Below are 22,987 nucleotides of genomic sequence, written 5' to 3' on the forward strand. Positions count from 1 at the left end.
TAATGTAGTCACACAATACCAGCATACCAAAATTAAACATTATTGAAGTAAGTACCTTATCCAATCTAATTGCTATTTAGACTCGCTCCATGGTATTAGTATGGGCACAGCATATCTAGGTATTATTTAAGTTATTCGTTAAAAAGGTCTCTCAAAATAAAACAAATATGAAAATTAGGCAATACATTTTTCTAATATAATATAATAATTATCGTACTTACATTAGAAATACGAAATACCTAATAATACAAGCTACGAAAGCGACAGTGGCAAAAACTAATTTTTAAGTAATTAATATTAAATTATAGATAGGTAAATAGGTATCTAAAGAAAAACATTGATTTTGTACCTATGTATGTCAATTTTGTATGTCAATTTTCCCGCCACTGCAGCAGCTACTTTGTTTTTTACATAGATACCTACTAGGAAATTACTTTAAGTTATTAAGTTTTATTTAAAATGAAAATTACCATATCATCAATGACATCATATGATTCCTAAAAGCAAATTGGATTTAGAAATATACACACACATCTAACATCTGTTGGTCTAACATTTGGTAATACATTTTTGCTTTATTATTATAGGTATCTACACGTAAAACTATGAGTTATTTCCTGTGTTACTCCCAATTAAATGTTTTTATTACATCTTTGTGTTTCATTTCGTAAAACCCTTAGGTGGTTCATATTTAGAAAGTTTCCTATAATTTCTAGAGGATTTTATCAAATCATGTATAGGTATGTGTAACATAACAGCAACATCCGGCATATAGAGGGAGTGGTATAACGACCAAAGCCCCATTTTTGTCTAGTCCTGCTCTTGGAGTTTGCATAACGTTTTGTTTGCAAGTAGCTACGTAGCCTACGGGAACCGTGACTGGACTATGTTTATTTACGGGCCGCGCGCAAGGGCTGTCACGCTCACGCGCTCTGTAAAATAAGTTTGATCTGATAAGTCAATTAGGTACATTGGGCAACGAGGGGGGTAAGTGAAATTTACAGACGGTTGCATATACAGTGAATCCTGGGTAAGTGGGATCTCAAGGGGCAAGCAAATTTGCAAGTTAACATTAACTTATGAATACGAAGACACCGGTGACTTTTGTGTGACGTGACAGCAACAACCACCTTTTATAGGGAGCTGCAAAACGATAATAGCACCATTTTTGTCGAGTGCTATCTTGGGCTTATCAATTAAGTTCTGTTTGCAAGTAGCTCTATAGCCTTGGTCAACTACGATGGGACTATTCTTGTTTTCGGGTTGCGCGCAAGGGCTGTCAGGATGTCTGTAAAATAAGTTTGATCTAAAAAGTCTTAGTAATCATCGCAAATTCATCATCATCAACATACTATTAAATTATACAACGGGACTTAATCGCGTATCTAAGTACGCGATTAAGTCCCGTTGTATAATTTAATAATGTGTAAAAATCGTGAAAGTTTAAGTGTCATCAACATACTGTCGAAACTTTACTGCTGCAGCGTCAACGCATGCTATGTCACTGAATTTCCTTAAAAAATTGCGTTACTGGCTTTGCCACATGCCACATCGCTGTCGCGATTAGAATTAACGTTCGATCCGTCACTTATTTTATCAAGGAGATTGACAGTGAAATCGTCCAAGTCAACGCTGCAGCAGTAACTCTTCAACAGTACAGTAACGCTGCTTACAGTTACAATCCGAATGTCACCATTACTTGAGACTAAATGTTACCTAGTAAATTATACAAGCATAATTATTCCATACTTACACGCATAGCTCTTCGCAGAGCGATTGTGCGCCGACTAGAAAATACCAGCGGCCACTCACGTCTCGACCAGCCTTAGCTTCAACCAGCTAAAATAATGTTACTTTTGTAAAGTATTAAGCAAATTTTACGATTTAAATCACGCATTTTTAGTCACTCATGCGACATGTTTCGGAGGATGCCGATTACGCGGCTATCATGAACGCTACGCTTACACTGTTAGTGTTTGAAAATGTAACCTATTAGGCTCTCCGTGACATGTCGCGCGAGTGACTAATAAAATAGCTTAATGTTATTATGAGTCACCACAGTTTAAATTCGTAAAGTATTTATATTAAAGTTTAAAAACTGTTAACTTGGCTTGTTTACTACTCAGTAAGCTCATGAAAAATATATCAATGAAATAGATGTTGAGATTTGTTCCAAATTGTTATTAGGGAAAGATAAGTAGGTACCTATTTGTGGCGAATCTTTTCGGGAGAAAATCAAAATAATACAGGACATAAATTTATACTTGTTTAAACAAATTTTTGCGAAAACGCAGGAAGAAAAACTCACGTTCATTTTGGATTTGCATACTTCCACTTTGATGGGATCTTTATTAGCCTTGCACCCTATAGCGTCGCCAAATCCACCCGTCATCAAGAATAATGCATTTCTCACCTGTAGACACGGAAAAGAAATCTTACTTTTAATTAAAGGGTTCTCGACGGACTAATAGTGCTACATAATTATAACTTGAAAGAAGTGTACGGGAGATCGATTCTAATTTAATAATTTGTTATAGTTTTGAACTGGTTTTGAGATGACCTCAGGGTCTTGGTGATTGGCACGCATCTTATACAGGACTTTCACTTCATTTGGCATAGTACTATCCGGTTAGTCATAGTACCAATCGGCGTGAGCGATCTTCAAAGTCTTGTAATATAATTAATTCGCAATATACCCGGTTTTAAATGTGTTCAAGGTTTTATCAAAATAAGATCAGAACTGTAGGTAACCAGTTGTTAAAACTGAATAGGGCCCCAGGTTTCTAAAATGCCTATTAGACTCACACTTGCCAACGGACATGTCAAATATTGTTAAAGATGTTCTGGTATTTCGTGAAACGGAAAACGACGTCGGGCCCGACATCGGGCCCGTTAGCAAGAGTGATTCAAAGGGTCGGCAACGCACGTAACTCCTCTTAATTTGTAGGCATCCATAGATAAATAACTATGGGTCTTGCTTGTTATATAAGTGTAAAACACTCTGTATACGAAAAAACTTGGATGGATATCCCAGACATTCTGCTGAATCTCCTCGGTTAAACTGTTAACTTACCGTGGCATTGTTTTGCAGTAACTGGTCGATGTACTCGTGGGGATAGTTCGGTACTTCCTCGCAAATGCTGTGGTTCTGGCAATGTTCGGGAATCTCTGGTTCGAAACTCGGCAGGACCATCGTTGGTTCTAGATTCGAACTTGACATATTAGTATAGAGAAGATATAGAATCAGACCAAGGTAACTCTGCGTGGCATTTGCAACGCAATGGTAATGTCAAATTATTATGTAAATATCACGTTTATGATGACACTTTCACACTTTTTGCTCTATCAAAGTCGACTCGAAACTATTATTATAGTCCGTCAACTAAATCTTGTCAGTAGCAATGTAAAGCAAACTAAAGTAGGGCAACACTCAAAGAGCAGTATTGCGCTAAGAAAAGCAGCAATGTACATCGAACCAAAAGACTTTTTTTTCCGCTGAGCGCGCCCTGCGTACGTCAATTCAAATTGTCACTCGCGGTTTATTGAAAAAATTTGAAACATGGACGGACAATTTAAAAGCGATGTTAAAACAATGTTAATCAAAATGATGAACAAATTTGAAGATATCAAAAACATCTCCCTATCGTAGTGTTTATATTCTCTTTGTTCCCTATCTATGTCTTCTAAGTTTACTAAAATAAAATCATATCAAAATGCAGATAATTAGATAGTGCATATATTTGTTATTTACAATATAATATGCCACTTGTTAATGTAAATTAGTGTACTCTTCTGGATGAATATGACATACTTACCTGTGTAATTTTTTTGATTGGTATATATTGTACAATAGGATTACATATTAAAAATAAAACAACTGATATTTGGGTGTTTATTTAATTTAAAGGTAAATAAGATAAGGGTCACTTTAGCTTACACTATAATTCAGGTCATTAATTGAAAAAATATAATGAAGTTACCAATGTTACCGGGTCACTTCAACCAAGCATAATCCTCTGTAGTATTCTATTGCATCTTTGTAAATAGTCACAGCTGATTGCTGAAAATATTAGACATGTGGGCCTATGGACGGTTTCCAGGACACAATTTATGGTCTTGTTGGATAGATTTAGGCATACGTTTTAATTTTATTTATGCCTTTTAACCCTAAAACAAAAAAACTGAACATAATCTTAAAAGTTCGAAAGAGTTCTTCCAGTATACTGTACTTGCCATAACCTCAATTTTTAGTAATGTTTACCAGGGATGTTGCGAACATCCGCATCCGCATCCGCAACCGCGGAACATCCGCATTATTTTCAACATCCGCATCCGCATCCGCATCCGCATAAAATCGATGCGGAGCTTATGCGGATGCGGATGTCGAACAAGTCGGTACAGGAACGTCTTAGCGGCGGCGAAAGTGGTAGGTAATTTCGTCATTACCTATAACGAAATCGTCTAGATCCAGAAAAGTCGGCGAAGTTACTGTTTATTAAATATAACGCACCTATATTCTTGCTCAAATACTAAACGTTTGGTTTTTTTTTAATAAAAAAATACTAAATATGTAATATTTGACGTTTTCTAAGTACCTAATCTTGACATCCGCATCCGCATCCGCATCCGCGGATGTGAGCCTTTAAAAATCCGCATCCGCATCCGCATCCGCGGATGTCAAAAAATCTGCATCCGCAACATCCCTGATGTTTACCATCAACGAGCATGATTGTACATTGTAGGCCCCTTAGCTTTGCTTATTCTTATTTAATGTATTGGTATTTAATGGTGACAGCAGAAATATCTCTTGAAACAAACGATTCAGAATGAAAACCAAATGAAAACAAATAAGGTGACGGCTGTCATTGACGATCCCATCACGATCCGCATTCCACAGATAAAACACAGATGACACGCATTTTGGAATTATTCGAACACAGTGTTGCTAACCCGCGATTTTTCAAATTTGCCGCCTTTTACTACTGACAAGATTTGGTTGACGGACTTTAAATGCGCGCCCTTCCAGAAAATTAAAAACAAAGAAAAATAAGTGTTCCATGAACAAAGTTTTATACGAACACTAAAAATAACATAGTGCCTTACAAATTTACAGATGTCTGTGTAGAAAGAGAAGAGTCGTGGAATGTATATGGGGCCCAATACATTCTACGACTCTTTTCTTTTTGAACAGATTCTATTCTGTTACACTGTTAAAATGCATTTGATCTGTCACTTAGAAGTATCTAAACATGTAACTGTTGACAGCTGACAGTGCTGACAGATCAAATACATAACACTCCCAGAATAAGAAATGAAAATCAGAATCGTGCTCCAGGTCAAAGAATTGTATTGTTTTTCAAGACGGAAATCGGTAATCGATCAAGGCAATACATATATAGCCTTATATGTAATATTGTAAATGCTAAAGTGACTTTTACTCGGTAATTAACTTGAGTTCCGCGTTTAAAAGTGCGAGTGTTGCAGTTGGAATAAAATGTACCTACTACTATTTAGGGTTCCGTAATCAACTAGGAACCCTTATAATCTATTTTCGCCATGTCTGTCTGTTCGCGGCAATTTGACATGGATATGTAAATCAATTAATCCGACAAAGTCAGTATAGATAATGCCTTAAGGCATTAAGTCCGCCATTGTACCTTCATGTACTGTGCAATAAAGATTAAATAAAGGCGTAGAATAACATAAATACCATACCAGTACACACAGGCGGATTTTCCTAAATTTCTGGCCAAAACTAATGGATTGAATTAAAAGTTAGAAACGCTTTAGGAATCAAATAAAAACATATTTAAATTAAACTACAGCTTTATTTAAGGTCGGTTCACTGTTTCTATATTTATTTTATTCGTTTTTTTTCTTACATGTCCAATAAATACTTTAGTTCTTTTGGATAATCATTTATTTTTGAATCCTTCTTGTAATGTTTTCGTGAAATATCTGTTATGTAAGGATCAGATGATACAAGAAGGTTATTCAGCTTAGCCAGATGTACCATCACATCCCCATTTCGTAATCAAAGACATGGTATCAAGTTGGTCTTTAGAAAGCGAAGAAATTACTTCATGCAGTGAATGAACAAGTCTCATTGCTGTATGATCTCACAAGTCTTGGATAGCTATTTTTACAGATGATTCACTGACCAATATATTTTTAGGATAACATTTCTTTTTGGCGGAAGTAACATTTTCGTAAGGAGGATAGATGTTGCAGTAATTATCACTTGCACTTTTCCTAATTAAATTGTATTGGAAGTTGGTAAGTTTTGCTCCAACAACAAGTGCTAAAGCTTCATCTGGTGTGAAAAGAATGTGAGATTGTCCAGAAGTGGCTTTTTGTTTTGTAATTATAGTTTCACATTCTTTAGCAGATTTCAGATCACCATCTCTTTTGAAGTTCATTTTAGCAGCAAACAAAAGTTCACTACTAGTTCTTTCCTTACGTAAGTCTTCGGTTTTTCTGCGTTTGGACCGATCACTACTCTCACAGAAATCTTTCTAAGGTCTTCCGCTTACTTGCTTTGAAACTTGTTTCTTAACCACGAAACAAATACCATTATTAAGCCAATTACATTCTTTTCTATTGAAATAGGCATTGTTTCTTCCAACAGATGCCCACTTTTGTTTGTAGTCGAGTACGAACTTAGATAATAATTGTTTTGAGTCATTTGTTAGACCATCCTCAACACCTAAGAAACTTGCTACTTGGTTAAAAAGATTGTTAAGTTTTTCATTATTATCTTTCGAATTGCACGTTCTATAATATTCAAGCAATTGTTGACGACTTATAATGATATTCTCAGAAAATGAACCTAAAAACAATGAAAAAATAAAAAAAAAACTGTTTTCGTGATTTTTACTTCTAACTGATCATTGTCTAATAAAAAACAGATTAGCACGTATTAGCAACCTAAACTATCAAAATAGTCTAGCTAATATGTTTGTCTTTACTATAATATTCATTCAGTAGTCAGATTCTATTGAATATTGAACTTTATACACTAATATAAGTAACCAACAGGTAAAAATTCGATTGTAAATTAACTTTTTTTTTCCTGGGTATAAACAAACTGAAAAGTATGAACATTCATGTTAAATATATAGTTACATACCTCCAGCTTCACAATCCATTATATAAATCACACCAAACAACTTCAAAACAATAGAATATGTTATATAAATACACCTAGTTTTAACAAGTAATTAACCTTTGGTCAGAAGTCGATACTTCGTTAATGTGGGTAGTTATGAAAACGTTCGTTTAAATTGTTATGAGGGTTGTCATTAAATCTTAGGAACGATACAGATACAAAAAATAAAGTCACGTGACTATTATCGTTGATTTGGTACATTGGACTTTTGGCCAGAAATTTAGGAAAATCCGCCTGTGTGCAGTACCATAAAAATATGGTACCTGGTCTCGTAAAGTAAAGTAGGTAACGTAATGTAATTTTGTTTCGCTTCAACCCTATAAGTAGTGTGCGGTATCGTTGGATAGGTTAGGTTAGGTTAGTCTGTAACGATTTATGAAGCGAACGATTTTCCTATACAGTGTAAGAATGAGATGGTAAGATTGGTAAGGGCTTACCTGAGTCTGGTAATTTTCTATTATCGATGACAGGCCGATCGTGCTGCAAAGATCTTGATGATGCAAACATCTAAATAATTGAAAAACTTCAAGTCAGGATACCTTAAAACGCTATACACAACTATTATATTTTACTTAATTGTTGTATTTCTACATTACTATACATATGCATTCAAAGTTTACAATTAAATGAAACATCTTGAATTTTAAAATAGGGATTTTAACGCAATTTCTATACATTCATAGATTATCAACAAAGAAACTTACAAGAATGAGAAAAGTGAAATGCAACATGAAATGCATTTTTCCGCCAACAAGCCTACAAGGCCTACAAGTCAACAAAACGACACGTATCCCTCCAGTACTGATTTAATATGAATATAGCATAAAAAGGCTCCCAATATTATAAAATATATTATCGCTTATCGAAGAGTCATTGACGTTAAAATACGGGATTATTAAATTTCATATCGATAACTTTATTCGATAACGTCCAAAGTGCGTCAATATAAAATATATCGATAGTGTTAATAATAATTCGGTGACCCACGTAACAGGATAGATCGCCAAGGTATGTGGGTAGAATAGAATCAAAACTTGCAGCGCATCTGACCATTGACGTATAATATCTAAGGACGGGCTAATGGGGCACTAAACATCGTACTAGTTCAGCGGTGCTACCCACGAATTCCAGCCAATCGTGCAGTCTAACGCGACTAGTTTCGACCAATAGCGCGCATAATGCGAACTCGTCAACCAATCGCGCGCGTGATGCGAACTCATCAACCAATCGCGTTGTAGCGATTTCACACCGCTGTACTGGCCCCTGTCATGCCTCATTATTATTATTGCCCGTAAAGCCAGTCCCTAGATATCTGTCAATGCATCTGACTGCTTTGCAACTGTGCTAAATCAGCAGCTCTGAAAAGCTATACCTTGCTAGTAATAAATACTCCGTTTTTAATGGTAAATACCTACTTAGTTATGGAGTAGGTAATTTAAAAACTATAGGTTATTCAATCTCACATAAATACTACTCGCTAATCTGAGATGTGCATTAGGATGTTGGGTTGGATTAGAAATCGATCTTAAGCCGGCAGTCCTCGACCAGGAGAAAGTTTGCGAATTCGATATCAACTGAAACTCGTTTTGTACATGCCTTACTTATGCTAACTACTTATAAGTATGTACACACATTTATAATTATATCAGTAGGCGATTAAACCAGAATCAACGACCGTCGATTTTCATAGTTCATTATTGCAGAGGTCGGGGAAAGGCATTTTGCGATAACTCAAAATACGGCTTATCCGATCATGTTCGCTATAGACGTATAGTTTTTAATAATTTAAGTTTTTTTAATAAGCAGAAACGTCTGCGAACGATGCTATCCCCCATACCACCATATTATGGGTCCCCTTGACCCATAATATGGTGGAAAGATTTGCTGGCTATGGATGAGGTCTTGGTGGCTCAGATGGCAGAGCGCTGGAGTATCGATCAGAGGCCGTGAGTTCGTCTCACCCAAGACAGTAATTTTTCCACTTTTAAATTTATTCTAAGCTTAGTTTTTAATAGTTTTTAATTGAAAGTATTTTTTAAGATTTCACGATTTTTTTTGGGCCAAGGGTTAAAAATCAGAGTTGAGACAATTTTTTTTCTTTCGGAGCGATTATTTCCGAAAATAAATATGCACTTTATCAAAAAGACACCCTAACACCATACGGTAAATTTTATTGGTACCTATTAATGTTACACTGTGTGAACGCAGATTTTCCTGTTTTAGTTAAAATAAAGTTTTATATGCGAGTTCGTGTTTTCAGAATGGAAAATGATGCAGGTTTTCCTCGATGCACTTGCATGCTCATTGCAAAATCACTAAATCACATGTTGGTAGGTACTCAAAAGCACTAAGTGAATTCGCAACGTATATCTGTGGCATAGAATTGAAATTTGATTGAAAGATTGAAACTATATTGTTCACATGTATCATGTATATCTGCCTGTAGATACATACATAATGTAGAGTGCTTAGTAACCATAATAAGATGATAATATCAAGGAAAAAAGGAAACGTTGGTCAAATAACAAATAAGAAATTATTTTAAAAATAAGATTAAGTATTTATTTGTCGAAATGTTTTGTAAGATTATTTAATGACTAGTTATACAAAATAATAAATACATGTTGAATAATATAACTTAATTGTGACTTAAAAGATAGGCTATGTTAGGATAATACGTAAATCATACTTGGCGATAATTTTTATAATGAATATCTTTTAATTATGTATATGTTATTGAGATCGTGAGTCCATATTTATATAATACGTAATTTATAAAACTTGATTGACCACTACCATTAATCTATTGATTATTTGATTACCTACATATGAGATTTTCGCAATTAAAGTTATTAATGATATAATAAAAGGGAAATTAGTAGATACCCAGTCATCATACATAGGTAATGATATTTATAATCTTTATATGATATTATGGCCGAAAGACCGAGTCATACTTTTTTAAATTACCTATTGGCCTACACCCACACACACCTCACAGTATGTAGGCTTATGTGAGGTTCCCCTAGCAACTCGTGTTAAATGGTAGAATGACATTAAATTTAAAATATAAAATCCGATACAAAAGTTGTAGTAGCACACTCTGGTGACCTATCAACAAACAATCTCTGATGTACTTTCTACCTATCACAAATCATCTACAAACAGTCAATCCATTTTGGAGACGAATGATAACATTTAAGTAATTAAAAATATGGTAAAAACATGTTTCTTCAATTATTTCTTAAGGGATCATTCGACGCAAAAGGTATGAACTCAGCATCGTTATCCTACTTTTACATAAATAGTTAACTCAACATCATTGCTGAGGCAACAATGACAAAAAATACAAGATATTCACTCTCCTTTCACTGTTTTCTGTTCTTTCGGTTTCCCGAACCTTGAGGCGAGGTCCACGGACTTGTAGTGGCAAGAGCAGCAGACTGGGAGGCTGGTTGTGACTGTTTCCGTGCCCCCTTTCCCGTCTGACACGACTAACTCCCAGTCGTTGTAGTTCTGTCGACAGTAGGTCTCGATGCCTGGGATCTCGCCGAAACGGGTGAAGCATTTGCTTTGAGGTTTTCTGGGGAATAGAAAAAAATAGCACTTACACGGAATTACTGGCGACAGAATGCTTAGTATTAGGTGTGATATTGGATTGACTACATGTTAAGTAGGTACTAGGTACTCGTAGTACCTGAAACATAGAAAGGAGCGAGGAAGAGACATTTGCTGATGGTCTATTATATCAGTTAGACTTCCTCTATTTTACATTAGTAATATATGTATTCAGTTCGCTAAGTACGTAACCGTTTTCTAACAGAACGTTTGTATTTCTATTATTAATGTTGTGTTAACAAATATGAGTAAATAAAAATACGGATGGCGTCATTTGAGCGACTCAGTTATAAAATCTTATGTAGACTTGTAAAAGTTGACTGTAAAAGTCTAGTCAGGTATTTAAAATATAAAGCTATCTAAACTCTCAATTTTTACAATACGAGTATAGATGAAGTAAAACGAGATGATCAAAGTGCCATGCAACATCCAATGTGACATTCTCTGTATGCTTTGCAACTTACATTTTATAACACTTTCGCCATAAAACCTGCAGGTTTTATGCAAGCACCGAGGCAAAATGTAAATAAATATAGGTACTCACAGGCACGTCTCCAAACGCACTTTCTGCACGTAGTTTTCTTGCTCTGCCTGAACGACGGTTCGCCAGTCCCCGCGTTTAGTGCGCACCTTGTATAACGGTTCGTACTGTAACAAAAAAAGGTTGGTAACATCAAACCGCAATGTCTAACCATATTCATATCAGGGGCGACTGCTTTACTGAATTAATTACTGGAATTCACTCAGAACGTTTTGTGTGATATGTGGTATGATTAGCCTAGATTTGTAAATACTAAAACACAATTCCATTATGCAACATCGTGTCGTGGCACGATGCGACGTCGTGTCGAATCGGACGAAATAAAATAATGCACAACGCGTGTTTTGTACCTATGGCGAAACGGTGCAAATTATTTCCTCAACTGCATCATACTACATTAATCATAGGGTTTTGTTTTTGTAGACTCTAAGCAACTACGTATGAATCTTTGTAAATAAAGATCCAAATAAATTCTCAATAAAACTTTAATAATAACTATGTGCTAAGATAAACCTGTAGACGACCTTGCGTTCGCGCGGGTTTCTGTATCCATTATTTTGCTATACCTAGTTAACTTTAATAACAATGTACGATAAATTATCGTACATTTTTATATTAAATGTACGATAATAGAGATGTGTAGTATCAACATTTTCATTTAAAAAACGGTTTCAAATAACAGTGTCAGTTATACCTACTTATTGCCAATAAATGCCTTTACAGAAAACCTTACGAGTACTTATGCGCTTTCTTTGTTGTTGGTTACTAAAGGAGACCATTTTGGCAACGTACTTACCTACAATTGGGACTAATAATTAAGAGACGGACGGAACTATTTTAAGCCTTGTTTGGATTAGTCTGGTGTCTTCAAAATGTTTTCCTTCGATAATATTGACCAACTCTGCTTAAAAAATGTCCCTTTCGTCCCGTATACTATCTCTACATTGGAACTGAATGTCATCACACCTTGTGATTGAGACTTTGCGGTCGTAATAAATTATGCCATTGTTTTATAACAACCATGTTTCATTCTAGACAGAAACTGTTTTACGTTTAATAAAACTGAGTAACGGAACGGTTTAAAAATACGCCCATCCTTACGTTTATCTATAGTTGAAGTTATTTTCGCTTAGGTGGTGTTTGTATATGTTTAATAACAACGGTGTCAGTAACATTGACAAAGGACATTTTAGTTTTAAAAACGAAAAAGAACAGGTACTTGCACGTTAAAAAATGCACAAACATACATCAGAGCGTTGCGTTAAGTTACAATTTTCCTTTTTTTAAACACCGACCACTGGTAATTATTCTGTTGCGTCGGTAAAAATGTGTTTACATACTCGTACACAAAAGTGCAATACCCGCTCGAAAACATTAATAATTATATGTAAACACGAATTATGTAAATGATGTGTAAAAAAACATACGTTCGTGCAGAGTTGCAGACAGTCTGTGCGTAAATAAGATGATACATTTTAAAATGACAGGTTTTGCGTTGCTGCGGGGCTAATAGACGTACAAAGCGTCATTATTTTTTCGTAAAGCCTTACTTTTTTATAACACCTAAGGCGAACATTTAAACATATCTTTGATGTTTTAACTGACTGACATTGTAGCAAAGATTTTTTAAATGTTATCAAGTGAAGAGTATGAAAAAAAAACGGCTAAAAAGAGCGAATACGGAGTGGGTACTTATAGACCTACTCGTGTGTTTTGTTTTTATTTTCTGCCCATCCACTTAAAAGCGTATTTAAGAAAACAGTCAACAATCGCATCCTGTAGAAACCAAAGGCTTTATGTTTACGCTGCACCTTTATTACAGGCAGCATAATTTCAGTAAGTATACCTACCTAGAGTACCTACCTAGGTACTCTAGGTTTCAAGGGAGTTTCAAGTACCTACTTGAAACTGATATAAGAAAAAGGGCTACTATGTCGTTAACTTAGTCATTAGTGTATTGTCCACAGAAGAAAGCTTTTTCTGAAAGGCGTTTGATCCGTATGTACTCGTAGTACCAGAGGGGCTACCGCGAAAACCGTTTTCCGCAAATTGCGGGGATCTTTCTCTTTTACTCCAATGAAGGCGTAATTAGAGTACAGAGAAAAATGCCCGCAATTTGCGAACTTGCGGTTATAGCCCTGACCTTAAATCGTCATCTCATCTCACTACGTTGAGCTGTGGATTAATCCAATAATTATTGAGCAACAATTGCGGTTAGCGTAATTCTCCGTCATGAAACCTAAACCAGACAGAATCCTCCGTGATTCATACGAATAAATGGAATTACAAACTCGTGTGCAGTTTTCAGCGACCTTGGTCTCTCCGGCGATTTACCGAGAAGTTGTTAGAGCAATGCAGTTTCGGTAAACGTCTGAGTATCTGAGTACTCGTCCCAGAACGTGTCATCTTAAAACTTACGTCATTCGCATTAGATATGATAACAAGGTGTTTACTATTGAGCATGCATGTCGACGGTTATTCGTTTACCCTTACCTATATAGGTATGTAAACACATCCAGTATATGGACATCCGTTACTTAAAATTAAGTTACGTTTTAGCGTATAATAGTTGCTTTTTCCTTGCACAAAGTATATATCATATCATAGTTGGTATGTGGGAAGTACACGAGGGGGCAGAGGAAGTGACGTTGCTGAAACGTCGAATTTTGTTCATACAGTCCGTAGTATTGCAGAATTGGATAGTAGTTCAGCTGTGAAATCGTAATTTATCACAAATAGTAGTTTATGCAACAGTGATATAATAAGGGTTCTTAAAATTCAAGGGTCGAAGTTACAAAACGAGACGTAGTCGAGTTTTGTAAAAAAAGACCCGAGAATTTTAAGAACCAATTATGAGCTGTTGCATACATTACTTTTTCTATGACAGCTGCAGCAAAAAAAAAAAAAAAAAAAAGTTATTATTAAAAAAAAAAGAGTTATTATTAAAAAAAATAGTTATTATTTAAAAAAAATTGAGTTATTATTTAAAAAAAAAAAGAGTTATTATTGTAAATGAAAACATACCTCTTTCAATCAAGATGATCGGAACTTGTATCTTTAAAAAAAATAAAGCAGTTGTATTATACTCATAAGATGACTGCTAGCAGTCATCTTATGAGCCTATAGACAAAGCATTCAAATGACATTGCTTTAGATATCACTGTCAGTCATTTAATTGACACATTTAAGTGCTGGAGTAGAAAAAGGTTTATAGCCTAATTGTCTAGCCACATCTTTTTACATCAATAATAGCCTAATCATTGTACAAGTTTCTAAATTATCTTATATATGGAAAGCCAGTTTGAATATGGCATTTATTGCACGATTAGCACGAGAAGACGGAAGACTTTAATAGATAAAGCTGGTCAAGCAAATCTTGTCAGTAAAAAAAGGCGCGAAATTCAAATTTTCTATGGGACGATATATACATTCGCGCCTACATTTTTCAAATTTGCCGCGTTTTTCTACTGACAAGATCTGCTTGCCCAGCTATAACTATTAAACGGCTGTGATACATGAATTACATTATAGGGCAGCATAGTGTTCAGTCAATAAAATATTACAATAAATGTAGGTACGTTTCTCACCGTGACAGTGGTTCTGCAATCGTCCTCATCTCCAGGTCCGCCCTGTCTGTTGGGGAAGTCCACCAAGCTGTCGTTCAACACCAGGTTCGGGAGCTTTCCTAGCTTCTGTAAATAACAATAAATAACATATTTATTACAAGTATTAGAACAAATTAAATTTAATTCAGATAATATTTTATTTTGTTTTTATTTCAAGTAGAAATAAAAACAAATATGAACAATAAATTATTTATACTATTTCAGTTAATGACATATTTAACTCTAAACAAAAAACTCCGACGAAATTATCCGGCCTTAAATAATAGTACATTACTGCAGACGCCGGGAAAGAAGGGCTTGCCGGGTGAGTAGGTATAGCCGGCCGACCGTAGGGAGGCCGGATAGTGATACGAAGCCGGCAAGACCTTTTCACGGCTAGGCATGTATAGTGCTTTTCTCAAACATGCAATGAAATAAAAAAATACACCACTCAAAAAAAAAAACAAATTTATAATCTTTATAATAAAAATCTAACTTCACAACAAAAGTTTTTTAATTTTCCTTCCAATCCCGCCATAATTGTTTTTTTTTTACGGAAGTCGTCCGTATTTTGCGTGTGTTCGAATAGACCTTATTAGGGCCATTATACACAATCTGATAATAAGAATCTCAATTTCTATAAATAAAATAAATGCAGAGGATTTTAAATATTGTCTATGGTCTCTGATGAATTACGTATAGACAAAATTTTAAATTTATTCATCAACACATTGAATCATACAGATTCGTATTCTTAATATCAGTACGTTCGTGTATAACAGGCGTTAACACGGATATTTTGGTCCGATAACCATTCATTCACTAAAAATATTAAAAAAAAATATAATTCGGCTGTTTAGCCTGTTTATGGACACAGACTCCATGTTTACATTAGAATTTAAAAAAAAATTACTTCCCGGCCTAGGCCTACTACTAGGCCTTCAATTTCGTATGAAATTCCTTTACAGTTCTCTGGAGTTGCTCCGCCCTAAACGTGATACTTCGAAGCCTGATATAACGCCCGGAGCGACGACATTTCAGTGCATGTTTGAGAAAAGTGAGTTAAAACCTTTCTAAGACTCATCGTTGGTGAATTACAAGTCATTCTCAAAACTTCACCACAGTTTTGAGAATGACGAGGAAGATTTATGCATAATTACATTAATTACATACACCATCTACGAATCTCCGTTCCGCCGGAGGGTAAAACAATAAATACACGGCACGATAACAACATAAATAGGTGAAGTGGCATACCTAGGTAAGCTATGCAATTACTATATTTTTTCAATTCTACCACACGAGAATAAAATGTATACCAACATTGTGATTGTGAGTTTATAAGTTAAACACGCTTACAAATGAATTTGTTATAAGTAAAAAGTTTTTGTAAAAACTTAATTTTTACGACACTTTCGATGTCACAAGCTGTGACAAAACTAACTCAAACAGCGTTATTCTATAGGTCCTATTGCCAAATTCTGCACATTTTGTTGCCAAAAAAGGAAAAAAATACAATTTATGTGAGTACGTATAAGTACTTACCTAAGTAATCCTATGAATTGTTTATTATTATTTAGGTACTTAGTATTTTTCTTGTAAAAGAACATTATAAGAACTAGTTTATGCTAATTTAATTTATACGATTTCGTGACCATTTGTAGACAATAATTTCAATGCGAGCGAGCTCTGAGGATTGGAATCGCAATCTGAAATGGGTGTACGACTACTATTTTATACATTTTGATAAACAGAGTACTTAGGTAAGCACTGGTGAAATACTTTTAACCGTGGTAATCACCAAGGTTAGTCATTAACAAAAATTGGTATATTTTCCAAAGTGTCGCTTCCCTAAGCTAGTGTTACTATTATTAATAATAGGGATGTTGACATGAATCGCGAATATATAATATGTTATGTTTTTACCATAGCAGGGAATATTAGAACGCGGAAAATCATATTTTGCAAGTGTAAATATCTGTAATAAATTAATTAAAAATAATAATAAAAGTATTTAAAATAATGCCCAGTATCACGTGACTGCAAACGCCAATCGGAGCGCGTGACGTAATCACAGTGGAATCACCAAAGACAAGTTATAAAACCTGCCTAAGTGTCTACAGATTATCGTACCGAAACGCGATCTTGGTGCGGTGCGGCGCACGAATCGATAGTGTGTAAGGTGGTGCGTTAAGGACGCAGCTATAAGTTAGAGCGAGAAAGAAGGTCGCTGTCCGATGCGGTAGTGTGTTAAGGCTTTAAAAAAAATTGTCAGTTACCATATAAAGAATTTAAAAAAATTACTGACAGCAGTTTGTTTAAAACGCCGTTACGTCATCAAGGTCACGTGACAGTTTGGAGCGTTTAGGCGCGAAATTTAAACACGAAACTTATTATACATGTTTTCTTATTCAAAATTAATGAATATATTTTTTTAATATTTTTTTCTGTAATTATTACGTGTCTATCTACAAAATGAAACCAGTTCCAAAAAATTGTCAACATCCCTATTATAACATATGAATAATAGCCGATTTTTTCTCCATAATTAAAGGAGAAAAATTTGCCTCTTGAGTTGATTTATGAAATATTAGCAAATGGCAGTTAAAATTCAATTCTAAATTGAGAATATAATAGAATAGAATAGAGAGCGTTTATTCGTGACAAAAAATTAAAGAAAACAACAAGTAACACAACAACATAATAGTCACGAAATTGAAAACCTCAAGGTCGTTTTTTGTACGACAAATGTCTGGGACTCCAGAATGTCATTAAATAAGTGACACTCTGATGAATGATTTAGAAACACAAAATATACTTAATATAGGTAGTACTTACTGTTCCCTTGAACATCTTGTCAAACTGTTCTTGAGGGTAGTCCGGCGGTTTTATCGTGCAGAAATTCTGGTCCTTGCACTCGTCCGGGACGCCGTTCCTATCCTTAATGGGCCCAGGGTATTTGATGGAGTCATCAGCTGGAAAAAAAAATCGGCCAAGTGCGAGTCGGACTCGCGCACGGAGGGTTCCGCACCATCAACAAAAAATAGAGCAAAACAAGCAAAAAAACGGTCACCCATCCAAGTACTGACCCCGCCCGACGTTGCTTAACTTCGGTCAAAAATCACGTTTGTTGTATGGGAGCCCCACTTAAATCTTTATTTTATTCTGTTTTTAGTATTTGTTGTTATAGCGGCAACAGAAATACATCATCTGTGAAAATTTCAACTGTCTAACTATCACGGTTCGTGAGACAGACGCCACGAGCCTGGTGACAGACGGACGGACGGACGGACGGACGGACAGACGGACAGACGGACGGACGGACGGACAGCGGAGTCTTAGTAATAGGGTCCCGTTTTTACCCTTTGGGTACGGAACCCTAAAAAAACCTACTAATCATTTATTCACCCAAAATATATGTTTGCAAATTGACATTTATTAGAAAGAGATAAAACATAAATTTAAGGGGTATGTTTGCACGTCGAGTGCAGTTATCACCACCATGTCGGTCGGCAATTACCACGGAATTACAATCCTCGCTACCCAAGACATAAAGGTGATTTTTCATTACTACACACCTAATACACACATACCTAATTTAAATAAGCGGGAGCCACACTTTTACATATGGCTTATGAATTATACCTTGGACAATGTTTCCAGGAATATGCAATCTAAAAGTCTGATTTAGTAAATAATAATATTTACTTACGCTTCATAACGCCCCCGCTCGTAAGCTGAAGGCACACCGTTACCTGAAAAAAGTTTTAATATACAAGAAACCGTCTACACAATACATTTATGAATATGATTGTACAAGAAACTCTAATAATCATTAAAAAAATATAGAATTAACAAGACAGACGGACGGACAGCGGAAGCTTAATAGCAGCTATTAGGGTTCCGATTATCACCCTCAAAGAATTTAATACTCACACCTTCGGTTACGGAACCCTAAAGGGCCTTTTTGAAAAGTATCCATACCCTGAAGCCGTCAGAATAGTTAAGTGATCGAGCGAGCTCGGGACAACTCCTCGAGCCCGATTATGATTTAACAATTTGTTATGATTTTGATCCCATTTTGATACGACCTTGTAGATTGCTCAAGCTGATTGGTGCATGCGACATGTAGTGAAAGTAGTGCGTCAGATGCGCGCCAATCACCAAGACGATCGTCAGTCATATCAAAACCAGTTCATAACCATATCAAATTGGAATCTTAGACATTGCACCTGTTACGAATCAAAAGATGCCAATAATGCATTCTCATCATACATTTTTATTACGACTACCTTAAACTTAGCGTATCTTGATCTCAAGATCCATTAAAACCATATGAAACCCGGAGATCAAACTTAAATTGGTTACCCGAAGCGGTGAGCTCAGTTAGTATCTATAGACTATACCTAACTAAAGTCAATTAATATTGGAATTTAATGTATGGGCCACGAGTCTGTGAAACATGCTGTCATTCATTATTTAACCGTAGTGATTAATCATTGCGTATAAATTAATACTGAGAAAATTATTAAACATGAAACTTTAATGTGAAATGAGCTAACCTCACAGACTTGCCTGATTTTGAGACAGTTAAACGCTGCGCTAATGATTAGGTTAATTCCTATTTTTAATTGTCATGTCACTAGTTGTATTAGCCCTGTACTGGAGACACAATTATTAAAATAAATTAAATACACGTCGAGATGAAAACCGATCACATTTACAAATTATAGTCATAAATGTAACGAATAGGTAATCGCAGACATTTGGAAACCAGTAGGTAATTAGTCAATTTAATTACATATTAATAGCATCGCATATTTTGGTATAAATTAATCTAGTGGAAAACGAACTATGTTGTTACGAATAATGATAAATTTGCTTTAAATTTAGTAGCATCTTTTTTGAGTGTCAAAATTATAAACATATTGGATGCACTTTTCGCTGTAGATCAATTGTTATGTCTATGCAAAGCATTAGGTGTAGTGTATAGGTAGTGGCTATTAGTATTATACATATAAGTAGTAAGTATGTCAGATTTTGCTAAAATCGAGCAATAAAGTCATAGTGGATAATATGCATTCGTTTTTTTTAGCATTAGAAAGAACTTGAAAGGTAAGCGATCTTGACATGTCTTTTAATTGAAAAACGCTTTTTAAAAATCAGTAACTATTACTTATGAAAGCAGAAGAATATAAATGATCGTATTAGATTCATAATTGTTACATATTTGCCGTAACTTATTTTTAAAATGTGTTTTTCAATTAAAAGACACATCAAGATTGTTTACCTTATTTCTAATGCTAAAAAAACGAAGTATAGGTATAGCTTAAATTTTCATAATGAAGAGAAAAAAGAAGTATGTGTGTTCGTGATACCGAGGCCTATTTTGATTGTAATAATGTCAAAAGTGAAGTTTCTTGTTAAAGAATTTCTAATAAGTAACGTACTTAAGTACTCGTATCTTACGTTGTTTGAGCCAAATTCAAGTATACCTACTTGAAATGTCACAACAATTTTATTTATGTCGGCGGCCGATCGTAAGATCAGGCAGATCGTAATGTTCCTGTGTAATGTTTTGACGATAGTGACATTAAACCAATATATAGGTAGGATAGGTTCGTTAGGTTGCTTTAGATGCCCGAAGGGCAAACTGCCCAGAAATAAGAGCCCCGCGTAGCGGGGCTCCGTCGACTCAGGGAACGGGTCAAAGATTTTCACGTTTCACGATATGACTAGGAATTTCACGATATGCCTGATCTTACGATCGGCCGCCGACATTTAAAAACCACTACACGCGTGATGCGCACGCTCTCACACATGAAACGATCGTGCGCTCTGCGATAAAATTACACTGAAGTCTAAAATTTAAATTACCATATTTCATGTAATCTGAATATGCCCCAATAAATACCTAATTAGGTACTTATAGAAAATATTTCTCACAAATTTTTACAGGAGTTAAGTAGGTATTTACTTATACATCTGATTTGGTTATATAAAATAAGGCTTCATAATTCCTTTCCACTTCAAACTTAACCGGTTGAAATGTATACAAAACACCGCTTTGTCCGTTCATTTTCTGGAAAATCAACCAACAAAGTGTCAATTTCGATTTCCTCTTATTTACCCATTCATCTCGTGTACCTATCACTTACGGGTAGAAAATTATTATACTTGTACTTACGATTGAAACACAAACGAGTTTGAACATTTTCACGATTTCTAAAGTTTTCACTTGAAGTGACGAGGAAGCGTGTGCGCGTCGCGGTGACAATTCGCGGACTGGTCAGCGGAACGAGAGCTGTATGAGCTGTCTTTTGTTGTTGTAGGACACATCGAATGTGCGAATTTCATTAAGTATCATACCTACATGCGCTGTGAAACCGTACTTGGCTGACGTAGGATCTAGTCACGACGGAATTCAGAGAGGAACGATTATGGTTTTGTCTGATCTGACGGAATTCTGTCAGTTCTGTGTAAAAGGTAGAGACGCATAATAAATAGTATTATCCTCTCCAGGCGGTTGTTATGCCTGGGGACCGAAGTCCAATGAAAGTTGGTTAAGAATTATATTTATAGTACATTCGGAACTCCGTGAGCGCGATGTAAGAAATGCTAACGCGATCTATTAGAATATTGTGGCACGACGTTGATCAATGACAGAGGACTAGAGAGACGCCGCAGTTCCTAAAAATCTGTCAAGGCATACCTATTCGTACGCTGTGGCGTAATGGACGAATTATTTTTGATGTAAATTTGCAACACTCTTAAAGACTATGTTATCGTAGTAAGAGTTTCTATCTGGGGGTACGGCCGTGCCCCCGCCAAGACGAGACAAAGGGCAAAAGGCAGTGCATTCCTATTTCCACATTACGGATTGATGATGATATTGCTCCTAGTTTTCTAGCAGGCGTAACGTAGCTTATTGCTTCTTATGGTTTAATTAAGGTATTATTCTCGACATCTGGATTAGGTAGGTACTAGTATTTGTATCGGGATGTGAGCTCACGGCGCACGCGCCGCCAAACATCTCTCTTTTTCTTCGTTAGGTACCTAACCTAAAGCAATAGGCTACATGACTAATTTTTTTTATGGTATCAATCGATGGTTTGTTTTTAGGATCAAATGTCTATATGGGACCCATTGCATTAAAGTAACACAAAAGTCAGAAATTGTAGTCAAAGTCCGACAGTCGCACTTCACTCTCGAAACGCCCTATACAAAACGGCCAGAGGCCGTGACGTCATCGCCCATCTTGTAGTATGGACAAAACAAGAAAATTGCGTTTTTGTCGGTGAAATATTGCGTTTATGTATATAGTTGCAATACAATATTTTTTTGGATGAAATGTAAGGAATCGAATGGTACCCTTACTTTTATCGTTTTTGGAAGTTAAAAAAAACTTAAATTTTGAAACTTTCAAAGCCTGTAATTTTGTAATTTTTCAATATTTTATTTTAATATCCACATTATTGTGATAAATTGCTCCTTTGCTATCTATTTTACTAGATTTTGTTATAAAATTCAACATGTGTCATCATCCCTATTGATATTACGAGTAAGTAATTAGCTTAATGACGACTGGCTAATCCAATTTATCCAATATGACTATTATCCAACCTATCTCCGAAACTAGCTATGTTGGCATCCTATACGTAATTACAGGAATAATAAAAGTTTTTGGCAAAAAAATCATTTTTGGTAGCTTTTATCGCCGACTATACTTATGCAGGTTTTCAGCTTCATTGAAGTTGGGAAGTGGGTAAAATTTTAACTTCCAAGATTTGACCCATACAATACAAACATACATAGATAGGTACATCGCAAGTTAAATAAAAGCTTGTAAAAAGTAATAAAATCGTTCTTTTAGGTATATCTTAAATTACAATACTGAGAGAACTATAAATTATTTGGTAAAATATGTGTCCATATCTGAACAATCCACTGTTCAATGAGGAGACTAACGTTAATAAAGTTAATGTTGTTTCAGATGCAACATGCATACGATAAGCGGGATAAGATTAAATCAGGGCCCTTATTCGACATGTACAA

At 35.4% G+C, this 22,987-nt stretch overlaps 2 protein-coding genes across 2 annotated transcripts; both read right to left on the reverse strand.

The window, feature by feature from the left end:
• Positions 1–1,077: 1,077 nt before the first annotated feature.
• LOC134649749 (uncharacterized) lies at positions 1,078–7,669 on the reverse strand. The gene is made up of 5 exons (XM_063504580.1): positions 7,606–7,669; positions 3,074–3,201; positions 2,309–2,413; positions 1,754–1,839; positions 1,078–1,288 (listed from the first exon to the last, which is right to left on the reverse strand). Exons 2-5 carry the CDS (start codon positions 3,191–3,193, stop codon positions 1,078–1,080), a joined length of 522 nt encoding a protein of 173 aa, XP_063360650.1. The 5' UTR covers positions 3,194–3,201; positions 7,606–7,669.
• A 2,827-nt stretch (positions 7,670–10,496) lies between these two features.
• Positions 10,497–21,240, reverse strand: LOC134649826 (uncharacterized). The gene is made up of 6 exons (XM_063504657.1): positions 21,120–21,240; positions 18,645–18,687; positions 17,771–17,907; positions 14,915–15,019; positions 11,331–11,434; positions 10,497–10,751 (listed from the first exon to the last, which is right to left on the reverse strand). The coding sequence occupies exons 1-6, from the start codon at positions 21,144–21,146 to the stop codon at positions 10,526–10,528; spliced, it is 642 nt and encodes a 213-aa protein (XP_063360727.1). The 5' UTR covers positions 21,147–21,240; the 3' UTR covers positions 10,497–10,525.
• Between the last annotated feature and the right edge of the window lie 1,747 nt (positions 21,241–22,987).

The sequence above is a fragment of the Cydia amplana genome, chromosome 7 (assembly GCF_948474715.1).
Source record: "Cydia amplana chromosome 7, ilCydAmpl1.1, whole genome shotgun sequence".
In the NCBI taxonomy this organism is placed as follows: Eukaryota; Metazoa; Arthropoda; class Insecta; order Lepidoptera; family Tortricidae; genus Cydia; species Cydia amplana.

Coding starts and splice junctions, on each gene's coding strand:
- LOC134649749 (XM_063504580.1), bottom strand. CDS start 3,193: ATGGTCCTGCCGAGTTTCGAACCAGAGATTCCCGAACATTGCCAGAAC. Junction 1,840..2,308: donor TATGCAAATCCAAAATGAAC/GTGAGTTTTTCT, acceptor ACATTATTTTAG/CTGGTTGAAGCTAAGGCTGG. Junction 1,289..1,753: donor CTCTGCGAAGAGCTATGCGT/GTAAGTATGGAA, acceptor CTTATTTTACAG/ACATCCTGACAGCCCTTGCG.
- LOC134649826 (XM_063504657.1), bottom strand. CDS start 21,146: ATGTTCAAACTCGTTTGTGTTTCAATC. Junction 17,908..18,644: donor GAGCGGGGGCGTTATGAAGC/GTAAGTAAATAT, acceptor TTTTTTTTCCAG/CTGATGACTCCATCAAATAC. Junction 10,752..11,330: donor GTGCGTTTGGAGACGTGCCT/GTGAGTACCTAT, acceptor TCTATTCCCCAG/AAAACCTCAAAGCAAATGCT.